Below are 18,580 nucleotides of genomic sequence, written 5' to 3' on the forward strand. Positions count from 1 at the left end.
TTTCTTCAATTTTAATAATATTATTTTCTTTTAATTTTAAGAAAATCAATCAAATTAGATTTAATATTTTTTATTTTTATTATGTACAGAAGAAATAGCTTGGTAACATATCAAGCCTATCACTGCTGGTGGATATTGTGACGTGAGATCTCACATCACAACAAGTTCGAGTTAAGGTTGTTTACATCCAACCAACCGATGGTTTATAAAGAAGAAACAAATTAATTTCTAGACCAAAGCCGAGTGAATCGAAACATAGAAATCAAGAACACAACACAGAGAAGATTCAGAAACTCAGCTTTTCAGATTGTTTTCCACCAAATTATGGATTTAATTCATCATCAATTTCCCTTTTCACTGTTTGAAAAGTTATAAGACAAGGCAAAATTTAATCTAAATCTTTATCAATGCCACCATCAGTAGAGCCAGAGAGAGGAAGGAGAAACAATTGGGTCGGGACTTCCGGTGGGTACCCAAAGACTGAGCAGAGCATGTACAAAACAAAAGACTCTTTGGATTCAAGATTTCATGTTCAGTATAGACCAAGAACCTTCCACCAAATACCTCCAGCCACAATCCAGATAATACCGTTTACGAGCGCCATCACGAACCCGATTTTGAATACGTCTGGTAGGTCGACATAACCCGCTGTTGCAATGAACAAACAAGTAAGTCAGTTGATATCCATTGTCTGAATTCAAAGAAGATGTTGGATGGGCATACATACCTCCATAGTATACAGCAGCTTGACCACTGCTATAATGAGTCAGAGCGCCGAAGAGATTCGTGTTGTAAGCTAAGGCGAGAGCTGCCAATACCCCAGGCACCTTGGCCGCCAAGTGCATCGCAAGGAATGCCGAGTATAAAGCTCCGACGTGACCGGTTTGGCTAGCGAAGAGGTAGTGAACAAAGAAGTAAGATAGCTGAAGAATAGCAAAAGCTGCAGGCCAGCTGAGAGAGAGAGACTTCAGCAAACTGGCCACACAATTGGACATCCAGCCAACCAGACCGAGACTCGTCAATTGGCCCGCCATGCCCACGAGGACAGCAAACCAAGCCAACGTGTCCCAGGCCGACTTTTCAGCTAAGCAGTCTTCCCAGTTTAGGACTCCGAGTGTAAGGAGTGTTGATAAACCAATCATTGCAGCTACAACACTAGGAATTTGAAGGGCCTCTCTGAAAGTAAACGAAAAAAGCTTAGTTCCAAACCCGGAGGGAGTAATTACAACTAAGAGACCATTATTAACATCCATAAGAAGTAGCAGCAACTTTCAGGTCCTAAGATTATGCTAATGCTTTAACCAGTAGAAGACGCCAGCCGAGAAAGTTACACATTCTTCTCTAAACACGATCACATCACTTAAGCAAAAGATTTATATGATAATGCACAAGTAATACTACATACCCAGCTATCCATAACGAGACTGCAATAAGCATGGTACCGACCATGACCCATTCATTTTTGGTGACAGGACCCATAGCCTCCAACTTTTTCGTCGCCATGGCTGGGGCATCGGGTGTGTTCTTGGTTTCGGGAGGAAACAGCTTGTATAAGATTGCTGGAGTTGTTAAGAGACAAATGATGGCTGGCACACTAGCAATTTTGGCCCAAGTAAGCCAGGGGCTAGATATTTGCACACCAAGTTCTTCAGCCAGTTTAAGGCACAATAAGTTTTGAGCAGCAGCAGTTAGGAAAAGGGCACTAGAGTTACCAGCACTCTGTCACCAAATAAGCAGGCAATAACAAGTTACAGAATGTATTACTTATCAGCAAATGGGCTCCAAAAATGCTCGAGATCAAAATGTTTTCCTTGTTTGACATATCAACAAATATTTATAGACAGAGTTCAAGTTATGCAAACTGATAACGGTAGCAAATGTTCAAGAAGAAGATCGTCATAGATGTAAGTCTATAATAGCAGCTAAAATGCCCCAAAATGTACTATAGTGGATATGATTAGTCGTCACTTCTTCCTACCCGGACTATATGCTATCAAAACTGTTGTTCTTGCCTAATCGCTTTTAGCTTACAATATTGTTTTCTTACAAATTGTTTTCAACGTCTTTCCTAGTTCACGTTTTCCAAAACATTTCACTGAAACATGACTTGAGGCTCGAGCATACGCTTACGTTGTCCGCAAAGTCCGAATTTCTCACAGCTAACTTGTTCGTTGGATTAAAAGAAGTGACGCACAATTGTTCTCCCGAGAGTGCGATTATGACACCAAGCCCCAAAACAATGGATATCACGAAAAGTTCATCTAATTGGAGAAAAGGGTGTTTAAACTATAGCTTTTGTAAGGAGCATAGTAACATTTACACCATGTGAGGGGGCAATAAAAGGGGAAGTATCTAAAAAGTTAATGAAGATATTGTTTTTGTTGTTGAGAAGTCTCCAATTCCTTTCAAACCACACAAGCCAAAGAATGATTGGATAAATTGAAGCCATAGAACAAACAGTCAGTCAGCAGGCAAAGATTTCCCATGGTAAGGTTAATGGCAGGAGAACAAAACAGCAGAGAAAGAAAGATAATGGAAAAATATAGCAACATACCTGAAACTGAGACTGAATTAGATAAGCACCGATCTTTTTAGACGATGGGTCGTTGGGTTTACTATCAGCAGCAAGCGACAAGGACTTGATAATGGGCAAGAACACACCGCCAGCCCTGGCCGTAGTGCTGGGCATAGCAGGGGCAATCAAAGCCTCACTGAACGTCAAACCGTAAGACAAACCAAGCGTACTCTTCCCCATCCATTTAACAAAATACGTCGCAATTCGATCCCCCAACCCAGTTTTGACAAACCCACGAGCGAAAAAGAATGAAATAACAATCAACCAAATCACCTCACTAGTGAAAGCATTAAAAGCAGAAGTAAACGTCAAAGTCTTAGTAACAACAGTCATAGTGAGGCCAAGAAACGCCCAAGCACCCACCGGCAAGGGACTCAAAACGAGTCCAGCAATCGTGGACAAGAAAATCGAGAGCAACTGCCACGCTTGGGCAGAAACCTCCACCGGTTTCGGGACGGCAAAACGAACAATTAAACCAATTGCGATGGAAATCAGAAAAGGGATTGGTTTAGCACCTTGTTGGGGAAGTGGGGTCGGCGGCAGTGGCTGCTTCTCCGGTGATTGAGAGGCACTGGTTCGTAATTGATGGGTTCGGCGCAATTTGGGATTGAAAAGCGGATTGAAAAGGGAAGAAGATCGGGAAATGAAAAGGAGGGATTGAGGGATCGGTGGGGCTGATTGAAATAGCGAAACCGAGCGATATAAACAAGGGGAAGTGGGAAAGGACTGGGAATGGGGAATGGTTTTCCGGCGGTGGAGGAGAGAAATTCGAGCAATGGGAGAATGGCGGGGCAAGGAAGCGGTGGTGGAGACAGATTGGAGGGCAAAACTCTCCATTGTGATGAAGATCGGTAAGAGACTATGAACGACGGCGGAGGACCAGGAGAATCGAGAGATCAGAGAGAAGGGCGAAGTTTATGGCGTTTTGAAGCAGAAGCAGAAGCAGACGCAGAAGCAGAGCGGATTGAACGAAGTGAGTGAGTGGGGCTTGGTGGTGATTGCTGGCTGCTAATGCCTATGGCGGAGAGTGAATTTGGATGAACCACATACACTATTATGCGCCGCTCTTACGTGTCACTTTTTTATTGCACCACCTATTTTTCTTTTAATTGTTACACAAATTTTAGATTTTTATATATTTTTTTCTTTTTACCTGTCTCAAAAAAAAAAATGTTGGATGGCTTTAGTTATGAAATTATTTGAGTTGGTTTTTTGAAACAGTTAAGAAAAGTAGAAAAGTAAAAGCTCAAATAGGACAATATATATATTAGCGGTGGACTTTGCTTATTACACTGATATTAGAGTCAGACACGGAAGATATGCCAACGAAGAGGCTAAGCTCTAAAAGTGGTGGACATAAATGGTTTGTCAGCAAAGATGCTGGTGCCTAAAGCATATGATTTTATATATATATAGTAACTATTCATTATTTTAAATATTTTCTACCTACCATATTAATATGATCCTTTTCATTTGTTATAGGTTCATTCTATTTATTTGAACATTATACCGTAAATTATCTACAAAATTATATCCGAAATAACTATTATTATAATTATTAATATTATTATAAAGGTAAATATATGAAATAAAATAATATGACAATTTAAAGATATCATAAATCAAATTTAAAAAGAACTTGCACCATATCTAACTCGATTTGAATTCCAACCTAATTCTATTATATTAATAATTTAAATCGCATAAAATTTATTTATAGAATTAAATATTTTTAAACCTTTTAAATGTGGATAAACTTTATTTTTGAGTTGATAATTGAAAAAAAAAAAAAAATCAACCCACAAACTCAATAAAAAAAAAACCAACTCAATCTAACGGGTATGATTTGGGTTGGATAGTCCGAATTTTTCAAGTTACTGTATTATATGAATAATCCTAACGATAAAAAAAAAAAAAATTAGTATGAACACAAGAATACCTACTCTCGTAATATTAAAAAATTTGATTGCATTCATGCCCGCTTCAAATAACGGAACTTTTTTATTTAGGGTTTAGTATGGAAAATTGACTAAAGAGACCTTTACCTCACTCCCCTGGCTTTATCTCCTAATGGATTGATTCTTCTCCATCTTCACTTTACCTTTTATTTGTATGGAAAAGTTATACACTTTTTAATGTTTTAATTTTTGTTTGTAATTTTTCTACTTTTTTAAAAATAGAATAATAGTTTAATACACGAAAATTTTAATATTAAATCTTCATTGTGAATATTATATATATATATATATATATATATATATATATATATGAGAATTATGACAACTGTGCTGCCTAACTGGCGGAGCATGAACTACTCAATCCCCAACCCTAATTCTGACTTTTCTAATTAATATATATTTTATACACTCAAAAAAAATATTTTTTTATTTGTTAATTAATTACGTTAAAAGTTTTATATTAGATTAATTTTTTTTTATCATGGCTTCTAATTTCGTATATACACGTATTTATCAATTATTTAAATATAAGTGGTTTAAATTTTATGTTAAACCACCAAATTTGACTTTTCTAAACAAAACTTTATATAATAATCAGTCAACTTTGTTTTTAATTAAATTTTTAAATTTCATATTAAATTATATGACATAAGTAGTTATATTGTATTTTTATTTATCAACTTACCTATTTATTCATCATTATATTTATAAATATTCTATTTTAGGTATTTACCGTTTTTTATGAAAATAATATTATGAAATTATGGATGAATTCGAGGAGTTAAGTAAAATATCAATTTACTTATATCCCAATATTTAATTAAAATCAACTTAACTTTAATATATAATTTAAAGTCGTCTAAATAATTAAATAAATTATTTTTAAGAGTGGTTGAAAAATACATAATAAAAAATATAAAATGAAATAAATATATATTATATATATTTAAAAGTTTAATATTAAATTTTTTATTTATCATAACTCAAACCAAACTATTAATGCGAGTTTAAAAATTAAATAAAACTTAATTTTCTTATGGATAAGAATTTTGAATTCTTATATGAAAATAAAATATTTTAAATTATGAATAAAAAAGTATTAAAAAAACCAAAAATAAATTAATTAAAAAGTACAACTAAATTATAAGAAGTACAACTTATAACTCATGTAGCTCTCGTAAAAGTACAACTTGTTTTTTAAAAATAAAAAAAATAAAAAATAAAATAAAATAATTGGTTGGTGGGATAATTAAAATAAATCGCCAGAGGGCTTACAAATACAATAAAATTTTGCACATTAATTAGTCGTCTCTCAAAGTCTTCTCTTCCTCTCAACAATGGCAGCTCGTCCCTCCGCCGTTCTGACCATCGTGCTGGTGGCGCTGCTGCTCGTTAATGTTGCTTATGCGCACGAGGGGCACGTGCATCCTCCGTCCTCCGACCCCCATGTCGCTCCTCCGCCTGAACACAACGCCGCCACCGCCGTGAACAGCGTTTCGTACTTTTGGTCTATGGCTTTAGCCATGGTGGCTTCTTCTTGGATGCTGTTCTAATTTTCAGGGAACTTCAATTCCTCTGTGAAGTTCTTATCCAATATTCTGTTTAATTTATTTATGTATTTTCCCATTGTATTTCCTTCAATGATGGTGTTTGATTTTGTTCGAGTTGTAATTTCGAGTAATATGATGTTGTCGATTTAAATAATAATTATGTCGTTTTTTTTTTATTCTAAATTTCGAATTATTTGTTTTGTCTACTTATCCATTCATATAAGAAATATTTGGAAATTTACTACAAAAATCAAAGTTTTATAAATGTTAGATGAAACTGTCCCACATTGGTTAATTTACGGAATGGTCTTGGGTTTATAATATAAGAATATATTCTCTATTGGTATAAGACCTTTTGGGAAGCCCAAAGCAAAGAATATATTCTCTATTGGTATGAGGCCTTTTGGGAAGCCCAAAGCAAAGTCATGAGAGCTTATACTCAAAGTAGACAATATCATACCATTATGGAGAGTCGTGTTCCTTTAACATGGTATCAGAGCAATGTCAAAGCTCTTTGACAGTCTCTTCAGTTGTTGGCGCTTGTCTTTTCTCGACTCTCGGCTTCTCTGCTTGCAACCACTGACAATATTCCTCTAATGTGAATGGTTCTTTGGAAGGCACTGTCATGGTGCTTTCTGTTTCATCTGTCTTGTCTTACTTCGGAACTGCAAGCTCTTGTCAGGAGCTTAGTTTTGCTTGACAAGTAGATCTCCCCATATTGAGGTGTCGACACACGACACTAATGAATCTCGGGTAGTCTTGGCTTCAACCCCCAACTAATTATAATTCTGACCGGCAACTGTCCTGCTTATTTCGGCACTCTTGACACATTTGCAAGGTCTTCGATCAACTCTTGGGTTCATTTCACATGGTATCAGAGCCATGCCCTAAACTTAGTCGTGTCAATAGATAGACAAATCCTCAAATGTCAAACAAAGGACTCCAAAAAGAAAAAAGGAGTCAAGCCTCCTCGAAGGTACGAAGGCAGTAAAAAATGACTAAGACTCCAAAGGAGTCAAGCCTCGATTAAGAGGAGACGTACTTTGTTCGAGGGGAGATGTTAGATGAAAGTGTCCCACATTGGTTAATTTAGGGAATGATCATAGGTTTATAATCTAAAAATATATTCTCCATTGGTATGAGGCCTTTTGAGAAGCCTAAAGCAAAGCCATGAGAGCTTATACTCAAAGTGGACAATATCATACCATCGTGGAGAGTAGTGTTCGTCTAACAATAAATATTATTTTTAACTGAAAGATAATCTATAATAAATACAACTAATAATAATATTAACATACGTGTAAAAAATGATTGGAATATGAAATTGGCAAGTCCATTTTTTGTTAATAAATACAACTCGAATTTTTATTTTATTAGCAACTCAATTTCTTGATAAATTGTGTAGGTTGACGATAAATAATTAAAAAAAGACTATGAAATTAAATTAAATATATGTTTATATATTTTTTTAATTAATAAATTTGGGTTAATTTGAGTCGGGATAATAAGTTTATATATTTTTAAATTTGTGTCTAAATAAACACGGATCACATATTTAATATTTATTTAAATAACAAAATGATTAGAAATAATCTGAGGGGAAAACTACGAAATTCTGACTCTAATATGGTGAATTTATATCTAATTTAAAGACAAAAGTTAACATTTTTATGATGATAATTTACATTTTTATAAAGTATATTTTGAAAATAAGAAAAAAATGGTCATTCATTAAAAAAAAAAAAAAGAAAAAAAAAGAGAAGATTTTGTATTTATTTATTTTGTTATTTTTAATTATAAAAGACAGCTTTTATGGTACTTAGTGGAATGGCACAAACTAGTAGTAGAACTCCATAAACTTTATTTTTTTTTTTAATTTCATAATGTAATTTAAAAAATTAAGAAATCAAATAATTATATACTTTTGTGAGCCGTTGGATCTTAATCTTGATTAAGTATAATCTGTTCTATATATACTCTTATTTTCCTCAACTTCTTCACCGAGCTCTTTCATCTCCCAACGATGGCTTCCTTCGCCGTTCTGAATGTTATCACGGCGGCGCTGCTTCTAATCTCCGCCTCGGCCAACTCTCCCCTACCATCTACAGCGCCAAGCCCAGAATCACAACCGTGGAAATGGACTCCCGATACAGAGTCGCCGTCATCTCCACCAGAGATGGAGCCGCCTTCGCCGTCAGTATCTCCACCGGAGCTCAGTCCCGTTCCGTCATCCGATACCCCAACTTCGCCGTCAGATGCTAACCCACCAACATTGTCGCCGGCCGCTCTACCGCCGGCGGTGAAGAGTCCCGTTCACGCGCCGTCGCCGTCGAAAACGAAAGCACCAGCTCCTGCTCCGTCGAAAATGAGTCCGACGCCGGCCAGGGCGCCGAAATCTTCTGCTGCTCCAGCGAGTAGTCCTCCGGCGCCAAATGGGGAGATGGAACCACCGACGCCATCCGTAGCTCCGACAGCGCCGAAGGCGGATAACGGCGGCGCTGCAAACAGATTCGCCATTAGTTGGTCAGTTGCATTTGGATTAATGGCGGCGGCTTTAATCGCTTAAATGAATTCGTTGCAGATTCTGAATTTGATGATTTTAATGTGTTTGAAACGGATTTTTGAATATTTTATTACTGATTATAATTGTGTTCATTGTCATTTGAGAAAGTTTTAATTTGTTAATTTTTTTCGTTATTAAAGTTTGTGGAAATTTATTGTTTCGTTTCATGAAAACACAAATGGATAAAAGAAAATTTTAAAATATCAACCCGTTTTAACCCTATAATACAAATTTAAAAAATATTTAAAAATTTGTCCAGGTAAAAATAAAAATTTAAAAACAATGAAATTGACGATCATAAGTCGCAGTAGCAGACCAAAACTGTATATATGAATTAGAGATAAAATTAAACATTAAAAAGTTTGGATGAGGGTAGATGAGGAAAAAAAAAAGCCCAATAAAAAAGCCATTATTGTACGGTACTGGCCCAAATTTGTGCCCAATAAAAGAGCCCAAATTTGAGCCCACTAAAAAGTGAGCCCAATGAACGGCACTGGCCCAAACTTGAGCCCAATATAAAAGCCATATTGTACGGCACTTGCCTAAATTTTAGCCCAATAAAAGCCATTATTGTACGGCACTGGCCCAAATTTGAGCTCAATAAAAAGTGAGCCCAATAAGAAGCAATTATTGTTCGGCACTAGCCCAAATTTGAGCCCAATAAAAAGTAAGCCCAATAAGAAACCATTACTGTACGGTACTGGCCCAAATTTGAGCTCAATATAAAAGCCATTATTGTACGGCACTGGCCCAAATTGGACCCCAATATAAAAGCCATTATTGTATTGCACCAGAACAAATTTGAGCCCAAGAAAAAGTCAGCCCAATAATACGGCACTGGCCCAAATTTGAGCCGATAAAAAAGTGAGCCCAATAACAAGCCATTATTCTACGGCACTGGCCGAAATTTGAGCCCAATAAAAAGTGAGCCCAATAGTAAGCCATTATTGTACGACACTGGCCCAAATGTGAGCCCAATAAAAGCCATTATTGTACGTTACTGGCCCAAATTTGAGCTCAATAAAAAGTGAACCCAATAAAAGGCCATCATTGTACAGCACTGGCCCAAATTTGAGCCCAATAAAAAGTAAGCCCAATAAGAAAACATTATTGTACGGTACGAGCCCAAATGTTAGCCGAATAAAAATCCAGTATTGTACGGTACTGGCCCAAATTGGAGCCCAATATGAAAGCTATTATTGTACTGCAACTGCCCAAGTTTGAGCCCAACAAAAAACATCATTGTACGGAACTGCCCCAAATTTGAGCCCAACAAGAAGCCATTATTGTACGGCACGGTTCCAAATTTTAGCCCAATAAAAAAGAGCCGAATTAAAAGCCCTTATTGTACGGTACTGGCCCAAATTTGAGCCCAATAAAAAGCCATTATTGTACGGTTCAAATTTGAGCCTATAAAAAGTGAGCCCAATAAAAGGCTTCTGGCACAAATTCAGACTACAAACCCCTAAGGTTTAAAATTGGGAGACATTCGAACCTTTAATCTATTAATCTATGATGAGAGCGACTTCCATTTTTGAAGTGTAACTTTGTAGTTATTTTCAAATTTTTAGGATTTAAATTTTTAAAAATTAAAATTCAAATTTTTTTGAAAATATATATATTAACCAGTTAAATTATGATTAAGTTGACTTTAAACGGTTATATGATTATGGAGAAATGTCAACTCTTTAATATATATATATATATATTTAATAATTATGTATCATTAAAAGAGACTCATCATCATTATCCTCCAATGTAATTCATGAAAAATGACACTTGAAAACATGATGGCTCGTTAAAAAAAAAAGTCAAACTCGTGATCCTATCGAATAACTTGTTGTTACGGAGATATTTGCTTGAAAATAACATTTATTTATTTACTTCAGTTATACAGACAAGTAACTCGTAACATATATCGTAAATAAAAAAAAGTATAAAGTTCAAAATCTTACTCCAAACGTGAAAAATGGGACAACCCGCATCACAAATCTTAGATTTTAAGGAACAAAGTTGTGGAATTTAAAATGGTCCATACATAAACGTAAAGGAAAAATTGAAAGGGTTTTGGAATGCATGCTTTGTTGAACTTAGTACCAATCATGTGGGTTTGGACAAAAGAGAGAATTTAAGTTGCAAAGAAAAAGGGAAAGTTCTGACAATATAATTCCTTATCATACTTTTTTTAACTTTAGTAAAATATTTATTGAGAGTAGTTTAATCAAATATTAATGCTTATAAAGGCATTTAAAAATAAAATAATTATTTAACTACCCAAACTAAATTATAAGAGTTAGGTTGGTCGGTGGGTTTACATTTTTTTTTTTGAATATTTAGCATTTGTAACTAATATTGTGATGCGTTATGACTTGTAAATATTTTATATTCGATTAGAGTAGTAAGTAGTGAACTCTATTCGAGTATCTCGAGTTACCAACTCAATTGACTCGAAATTTCGAACTAATAATAAAAATTTCAAACCAACGAACGGAAACGGAAAAATACCAAAAATTTTCAAAATTATAATTATTAAATGCCAAATAAAAATATAGAAAGTAATAAATAACTTTTTTTCCAGATTATAATAAATATACTTTATTTATATATTTATACTTAGTGGGACCCACCCCTACAATCTACTGGCCAGTCCACCTCCAGGCTGTGCCACCCTTTAACGGTCATGTTTCTGTCCAAAGCTTTTTTCTGACCGTTTAAAATTTCTCGTATCTCAGTATTTAATTAAATGATTTATTATTAAAAATGAAACTGTTCGAAATTCCAATAATCAAAATCGTCCACGTGTACGTTTGAGATCAGTTGACAGCTCTGCCTTTATGGTGGACCCGCACCGCGGTCAGCCTAAGGCAACCCAGCTTGGATTCTTCACGAAAACAAGACCATCTCTTTGGGCTATGATTGGCTATTTTCAGCTTTACGTCAAACTTAAATTTGGGAGTTACATCTGCCGTTGATCACGCTGAGATCTTTGATTAGAATTTGTACTCCGATCTAACGGCTGGCGTGGCTTTTACCTTTGACTCCAAGGGTTTCACTGTTTTTTTCCCTATATATACTTCCTACCTGCTAGAGGCTTTATCTCAAACTCAGAACTCGCTTTCTGTCTCTCTCTCTTGATTCCTTCATATTCCCCTCTTTCTCTCTCTAGATTCTTGTTTTTTCTTCTCTGAGTTTAATCGTTTATCGAAATGGCGATTAGGAGTTTTGTGGTGATGATTTTGGTGGCATTGTTGATCGGCTCTGCAATCGCGCAATCGCCGGCGGCATCTCCGTCATTGTCTCCGAGGAAATCACCGTCGAAGGCTCCGTTGGCGTCTCCGTCAGTGAAGTCGCCGAAATCCTCTCCGGCCGCGCCTACTCCGGCTTCTTCGCCATCTACTTCTCCGTCTCCGGCGGCTTCTCCTTCCTCGATCTCCTCGCCGCCGGCTGACGCTCCCGCTCCGTCAGGTAACGGCGCCGCTTCGATCTCTTTCTCGGTGTTCGGATCTGTGGCCGTTGTTCTATACGCCGTCGTTTTGATGATCTGAGAGCAGTCAGATTTGATTAGTTCTCTGCGTCTCTCTATCTGAGTGATTTATTTGTAGTAGCTTCTGAGTACATTTTATCTTGATTTTGTTTTTCTTTTTTCTTCTTCTTCCTTATCACAGTATCTTATGGATTCTATACTTTCTTCTTCTTCTTCTTCTTAATCTGATTTAATTTGTTTCATTGTTTCTAGCTATGGCGATTATGTGTTTGCTGTTAACGGATCTCTTCTGTATCTTCATCATATATTAATTTATAGTCACTTTTTCTAGATCCTTCTCATTTTCTTTCCTTTTTTATTTCCAGTTCATTAATTACTTGTTAAATTAGAAACGAGGATTTCACGTCTTTCCAGAATATTTTTTTAAGGCGTAGTAAACTGATATAACATTGCTGTTAACGGATCTCTTCTGCATCTTCATCAGAATATATTTTTTAAAAATTAGAAACTAATTCTACAATATTGACACATTTTTATGAAGTTGAGTTCAATTATCAATTGCACCTCTAATAAATTGATATAACATTGCTATGTTTTTTAGTACCCTAAGCCATGCTTAGAAAACAAAATATGTTTAAGCATAGTCAATTTTTTTATAAATGAAAAGTTTGCTTAGCAAAAAGATACCGACTAGCTAGTGTCACTCACACATGGACTGGAGCGCAATGTCGGCACACTTGTATCGTCCAATAATGTCATTGAAAAACTTACTTCAAAGGAATTCACCAGCGTTCGTCCTCACTATGACACATGCATGTGCCACAACGTAGCTTGTTTAGGCTATAGAGTTTGGGGGTGGTGGAGAGCTGACATCACGTCATTAACAGACATTTTCAAGCAGGAGTCTAGACATGGTTTTAACTAATGATGGTGTCGTGAATCTATCTAATATTTTTCCAATTCCTCAAATCGAGCTTTAGAACTAAATGACTTTGAAAGAATCGATTATGTGAAAAGAAAAGTAGTCAAAATAATTAAAGCTTTTTAAAATTATATTTTGACTAATTATTAAAAATATCTCTAAAAACTTTCAAAATTAAAATAAAATCGGTACCCAAAGTTTTGAATGGGCACATGGGTTGGGGTTGGATGCTTCATATCTTGGTCATAAAAGTTGTCCAAGGCCCCATTGTACCTTTGGTGAGAGGACACATCATCCGGGTTTTTGGACGATGCACACAACCCATTACTTAATGTTTAGATAACATTAGAAAAACCACGAGAGAACATGATACATACTAAATCTGAAGTACTGTAACGGTTGAAAGTGTCGAAGATCTAAAGAGATCTCACAATCTTTACACGATACAAAGTTACTTCTCTTATTCTCAATTGATTTAGAACCGAAACGAAACTCAATGTCTATCTATATCAAAGCAAACGGAGACGATCCAAGCAAGATTTTCGTTCGAGTTTATTACTTTGAAGCATTTCCATATAATCTTTGTATTTGATGGTCTTGAACAAAGGAGGATTGTTGTGTTTGTGAAGCAATTCAGGGAGAGGAGCAACCAGTGTTTGAGATGATGGCCCAATTGCCATGGCTATGGAAATCCTTGTGGCTTTGTCATTCACCATTGCTCTGTGCAAAACGCTCTTGTATTTGCCATTGCTCATGATCTACCACACCCAATAACGAAAACAAATAAATTCAAACCTACATTTTTATTCTTATTCTTGTTACAGGTCAAAATGGTCTTTTATATTCCAAGATTCTAATACGTTTCGAGAAATTTATTCCAAATATACCCTTTAAGAGTTCGACTTATAAATCTAAAAGGTACACGTGATCTTATTTACAAAATCATTGTAAATTGATACAACAGTTGAAGTGTAGTAAGCGTGTTCAAAAAACTCGATGACTTAAAAAATTGATAAACTCAACCCCACCATTTGGGTCGGGTTGGATCGGAGTATGAACTTACTTGGATTGGGTTTAAGTTCAAATGAATGAAAATTTTAATTAGAGTTGGAAAATAAATAAATATATGTTTAAAAATAAAATTTTGAATAAATAACCGTAACAAAAAAAAAAATTATGATTGAATTGAGCTTGGGTTCATTATTTAATATAAGAATGGTTCAGAAAAAAATTTAAATAATTGAGTTAGGTCTAAAAAAATGTCCTAATCCGACCGAACCGAACCCAAAATATTCCTAATGTATAAGAATTGCTATAATAATTGTAGCTATAGATGAAATAATAAAAAGATAACGATCATTTTAATCTTCAATATAGATGTAAATGATATCACGTATCCCTCCTAATTTTTAAATATTCACGTCAATTATTCTCCTTTATTTTAATGAAAATATACTTATCAATGCAAAATTTCAAAACTTTAAGGGTATTTTTTTTTTTTGTGTAAAAGAGAAACTTTCAAGATCGATCGAGAAGTATAATTGAAACGTATCGTAATATTCGAGGTATAGGAATTGCGTGGGTGCGTACCTCAAGTTGATCGGCCGTGTTAACGAGTAACGCGTTGGGAACGGGATTGACAGTGAGCCATTGATGATCATGTAGGATTTGAAGGCCAGAAACATGGTTTTGAAGAAGAACAGTGAGAAGGCACTGATCAGAATGAGGTGGTAAGCCCCTTGCAAACTGTGGCTGTGGACATGGCGGATACAAATTTGCTGCAAACAGTGTTGAACTTGATTCAAGTTCTGCTGCTTTCTCTAAGTTATAGGCTTCCAATCCCAAGCTCTCTGATATTCCTCTCACCAATTCTCTTGCCATTTCTCTGATTCTCTTGCTGTACTCTTCCAAGATCTCCCTGCAATAATCAACCAAATGTTTCAGGTGTGTCGAGCTGCTTGATATGTCGCCCGACTGTAACAGTCCAAGCCCACCGCTAGCAGATATTGTCTAGCCGTTAGTTTTATGGTTTTAAAATGAGTCCATTAGAGGGAGATTTCCACACGCTTGTATGGAATATTTTCTTCTCCTCTCGAACTTATGTGATCTCACAATCTACCCCCTTGGAGTCCAACGTCCGCGCTAGCATACTGCTTGGTGTCTGATTCTGATATCATTTGTAACATCTTAAACCCATCGCTAGTAAATATTGTTCGCTTTGACTCGTTACGTATTGTCGTCAGTCTCGTGGATTTAAAACGCGTTTGTTAAGGAGAAGTTTTTACACCCTTATAAGGGATGCTTCGTTCTCTTCTCTAACTGATGTGGGGCCTCACACTCCATTCCTTGGGAGCCAGCGTCCTCGCTGGCACACCGTTCGTAGTCTGGCTTTGATACCATTTATAATAGCCCAAGCTCACCGCTAGTAGATATTGTCCACTTCGACCCGTTACATATTGACATCAGCCTCACGGTTTTAAAATGCGTATGTTAAGGAGAGATTTCCACACCCTTACAAGGAATGTTTCGTTATCCTCTCCAACTGATGTGGGATCTCACAATCTACTTCCCTTGGGAGCCAGCGTCATGGCTGACACACAACTTGGTGTCTGGCTCTAATACTATTTGTAACTGCTCAAGCTCACAACTAGCAGATATTGTCCATTTCAACCAATTATGTATTGCGTCAGCCTCACTGTTTTAAAATTAAGTAGAGATTTCCACACCCTTAGAAGGGATACTTCGTTCTCCTCTCCAACTAATGTGGGATCTCACAATCCACACCCCTTAAGGGTCCAGCGTCTTCGCTGACACACCACTCGGTGTCTGACTCTGATACCATTTGTAACAATTCAAGCTCATCGTTAGCAAATATTGTTCGTTTCAGCCCGTTACATATTGACATCAGCCTCACAGTTTTAAAACACGTTTGTTAAGGAGAAATTTTCACACCTTATAAGGAATGCTTCATTCTTCTCACCAACCGATGTGAGATCTCACACCAACAGACCTGAATCTTGTTGAACGTGAAAGCTCGATTTCTTACTAAAAAGAAAATACACGACAAACCTGAATCTTGTCGGTTTAGGTGGGGAGTGAAACTTGGGATGAACCAAGACCTTCAAATAATCTCTCCAAAAGAACACCTCCTCCATCTTAGGATTGAAGCTGGTGCCATATCTGATGGGGTCAAGCACATGCTTTGTTTCATACTCTCTCTTCTCCTCTTCCTTTAGATCAAAAAATTCTCTACAGATCTCCACCATCTCCTTCATCAACCCCTCCCCCACTCCATGATTGATCACCTACAACGAGCTTATTAATTTAATATGACAAGCGGGTACTAAGCTTTTGAGTTTAGTAGTAATTTGAATAACGTACCATGAAGAAGCCCCAATCATGGCAGGCCTTGCCAAGCTCATTGACCACTTTGGATCGTTGATGGGAAGTACCGGTGGTTAGGAGAGAAAAATCAATGGTGGGGATCGAAACTTCGACACGGTGTGGAGCTGCATCGGCGGCGGCGGCAACATCGTCTGAGTCGTCGCTGGTGGTGAAGATGTAAGAGGAAGGAATGGAGGCTAAGTTGGGGGTTTCAGCGATGGCTTTAACGCTAGGCAGCGCCATTGGACACAAGGTTCCAATTGAATAGCCTGTCCTTTTAATACAAATGTCAAAGATGTAGATGACTCATCAGTTAGACACACTGGTTAATCTATCCCCGTCTTTAGTTGATCGAGTAGTTCACTCATTCTATCGAGTACCCAATTTTTTATTTTTTTGATTCGGGACTTTTAGAATGTATAATGCCAAAATTCACTGAATAGGTAAATAGTCAATCCCTAAAACGAAGACCTATTCTATTGTTTGCTTTGACCCATTACATACTCTCGTTAGCTTCACGATTTTAAAATGCATCTATTAGGGAGAAGTTTCTACAGTCTCACGAGGAATATTTCTTTCATCCTCCTCTCCAACTGATGATCCACCTTCTTTGGAGGTCAACATATTCTTCAACTGATATAAGATCTCACAATCCACCCCTTCGGGACCCAACATTCTTATTGACACATCACTCAGTGTCTGACTCTAATACCATTTGTAACAGTCCTAGCCCACCGTTAGCAAATATTGTATGGTTTGACCTGTTACATATTGCCATCAACCACACAATTTTAAAACACGTCTATTAGAAAGATGTTTATATCCTTTAAATGCTTTGTTCTTCTCTCCAACTGATGTGAGATCTCACAATATAGTTCTCACTCATACTTCAATAAAAACATTCTTAAATTCTCTCTATATATTTTGATGTCTTAGATCGATGTTACATAGTTCGTTTTTTTTTTTACGAATTTGAATAGGATCCACACGAGAATAAATAATAATAATAATAGTTATTATTATTATTATAATTAATAAATGTGAAATTTCAATTTAATTGAAAAATAAAATAAAATAAAAAATGAATGTGAGTGAGTCATGGGAAGCACATTCTTATCAACAAGAGCCACCTGTCAAGAGTCCCTCCTTCCTTATCCACATCGCTGTTTGGCCAACACAATTATTATTTTAATTAATTTTTTAATGTCATTTTAGAAATTAAAAAAACAAAAAAAAAACTAATATTAGTTATATAAAAAAAAAAAAAAAAAAAACTTGTCCTAATAGCTTTTATTAGATGAGTTGAATATTATAGTTCATCGTCCGATGATAGAATGTTCAATACGATGTGAATAACCATTTTGTTATTAGATCAATATCATTTAATTTGAATCTGACTAATTCGATCCAACCTAAATCATAAAGGGTTATATTTTTTCGATTTGAATTGAGTTGAATTTTTGGAGAACCAAAATTCAATTCGGTTTGTAGGTTGACATTTTTATGGTGGGTCAACCTTACCGACCCTATCTTACTTTAAAAAAATTAAGATTTTAGTTATTAACGTAACATACCGTGTGAATAAGTATTAATGTGGTTGCTCAACCCAAAAATAGAGAGTTGGGCTGTGAACCGGGTTACTCAAGTCATCAACACAACCAATCCAAAATTTAAAGTTGGTCTAAACGAACATGTATATAACTCTAAAAGAGTAACGGGTTTTACATTATTATTTATTTAAGAAAATCCATATTCCAATAATTTAAGGGAGAAAAAAAAAAAAAAAAGAGTCCACACCAGATGATATTCAATCATTTTCCATCCATTTTTTAAGACATAATTTACATATTTATTAATTAAATTGACAAAAAAGGAAATCTCTCTTTACTTTTGGGAAACAAAATTTAGTGAGATGAAAGAAACGATGTGATAAATCAGCTTTATGAAAAATAAAACATCTTTATTTTTTTTTTCTTAAAAAAAAATATAAAATATAAAATTATATATAATATTTTTCTATAAATAAAAACATATAATATTTGTATTTTTAAAAGTCATTAATTAAGTATAATTTTATTCTATATGATAGGATTGATATAACACCACGCCATTTTATAAAAATTTTATTTATTTTTATGAGGATT

General features: G+C 35.6%; 4 protein-coding genes across 4 annotated transcripts; 2 read left to right on the plus strand and 2 right to left on the minus strand.

The window, feature by feature from the left end:
- Positions 1 to 285: 285 nt before the first annotated feature.
- LOC111483106 (dicarboxylate transporter 2.1, chloroplastic-like) lies at positions 286 to 3,603 on the minus strand. Its single transcript, XM_023129244.1, has 4 exons — positions 2,555 to 3,603; positions 1,406 to 1,719; positions 728 to 1,176; positions 286 to 648 (listed from the first exon to the last, which is right to left on the minus strand). The coding sequence occupies exons 1-4, from the start codon at positions 3,410 to 3,412 to the stop codon at positions 533 to 535; spliced, it is 1,737 nt and encodes a 578-aa protein (XP_022985012.1). The 5' UTR covers positions 3,413 to 3,603; the 3' UTR covers positions 286 to 532.
- A 4,503-nt stretch (positions 3,604 to 8,106) lies between these two features.
- On the plus strand, positions 8,107 to 8,649 carry LOC111483194 (extensin-like). The gene has a single exon (XM_023129345.1). It carries the CDS (start codon positions 8,107 to 8,109, stop codon positions 8,647 to 8,649), a length of 543 nt encoding a protein of 180 aa, XP_022985113.1.
- A 3,077-nt stretch (positions 8,650 to 11,726) lies between these two features.
- LOC111483108 (classical arabinogalactan protein 1-like) lies at positions 11,727 to 12,460 on the plus strand. The gene has a single exon (XM_023129248.1). The coding sequence runs from the start codon at positions 11,853 to 11,855 to the stop codon at positions 12,189 to 12,191; it is 339 nt and encodes a 112-aa protein (XP_022985016.1). The 5' UTR covers positions 11,727 to 11,852; the 3' UTR covers positions 12,192 to 12,460.
- Positions 12,461 to 13,397: 937 nt separating this feature from the next.
- LOC111483195 (protein DMR6-LIKE OXYGENASE 2-like) lies at positions 13,398 to 17,597 on the minus strand. The gene is made up of 5 exons (XM_023129346.1): positions 17,567 to 17,597; positions 16,434 to 16,741; positions 16,122 to 16,357; positions 14,643 to 14,970; positions 13,398 to 13,810 (listed from the first exon to the last, which is right to left on the minus strand). Exons 1-5 carry the CDS (start codon positions 17,595 to 17,597, stop codon positions 13,562 to 13,564), a joined length of 1,152 nt encoding a protein of 383 aa, XP_022985114.1. The 3' UTR covers positions 13,398 to 13,561.
- Between the last annotated feature and the right edge of the window lie 983 nt (positions 17,598 to 18,580).

Source organism: Cucurbita maxima, unplaced genomic scaffold, assembly GCF_002738345.1.
Source record: "Cucurbita maxima cultivar Rimu unplaced genomic scaffold, Cmax_1.0 Cma_Scf00008, whole genome shotgun sequence".
Lineage (NCBI taxonomy): Eukaryota > Viridiplantae > Streptophyta > Magnoliopsida > Cucurbitales > Cucurbitaceae > Cucurbita > Cucurbita maxima.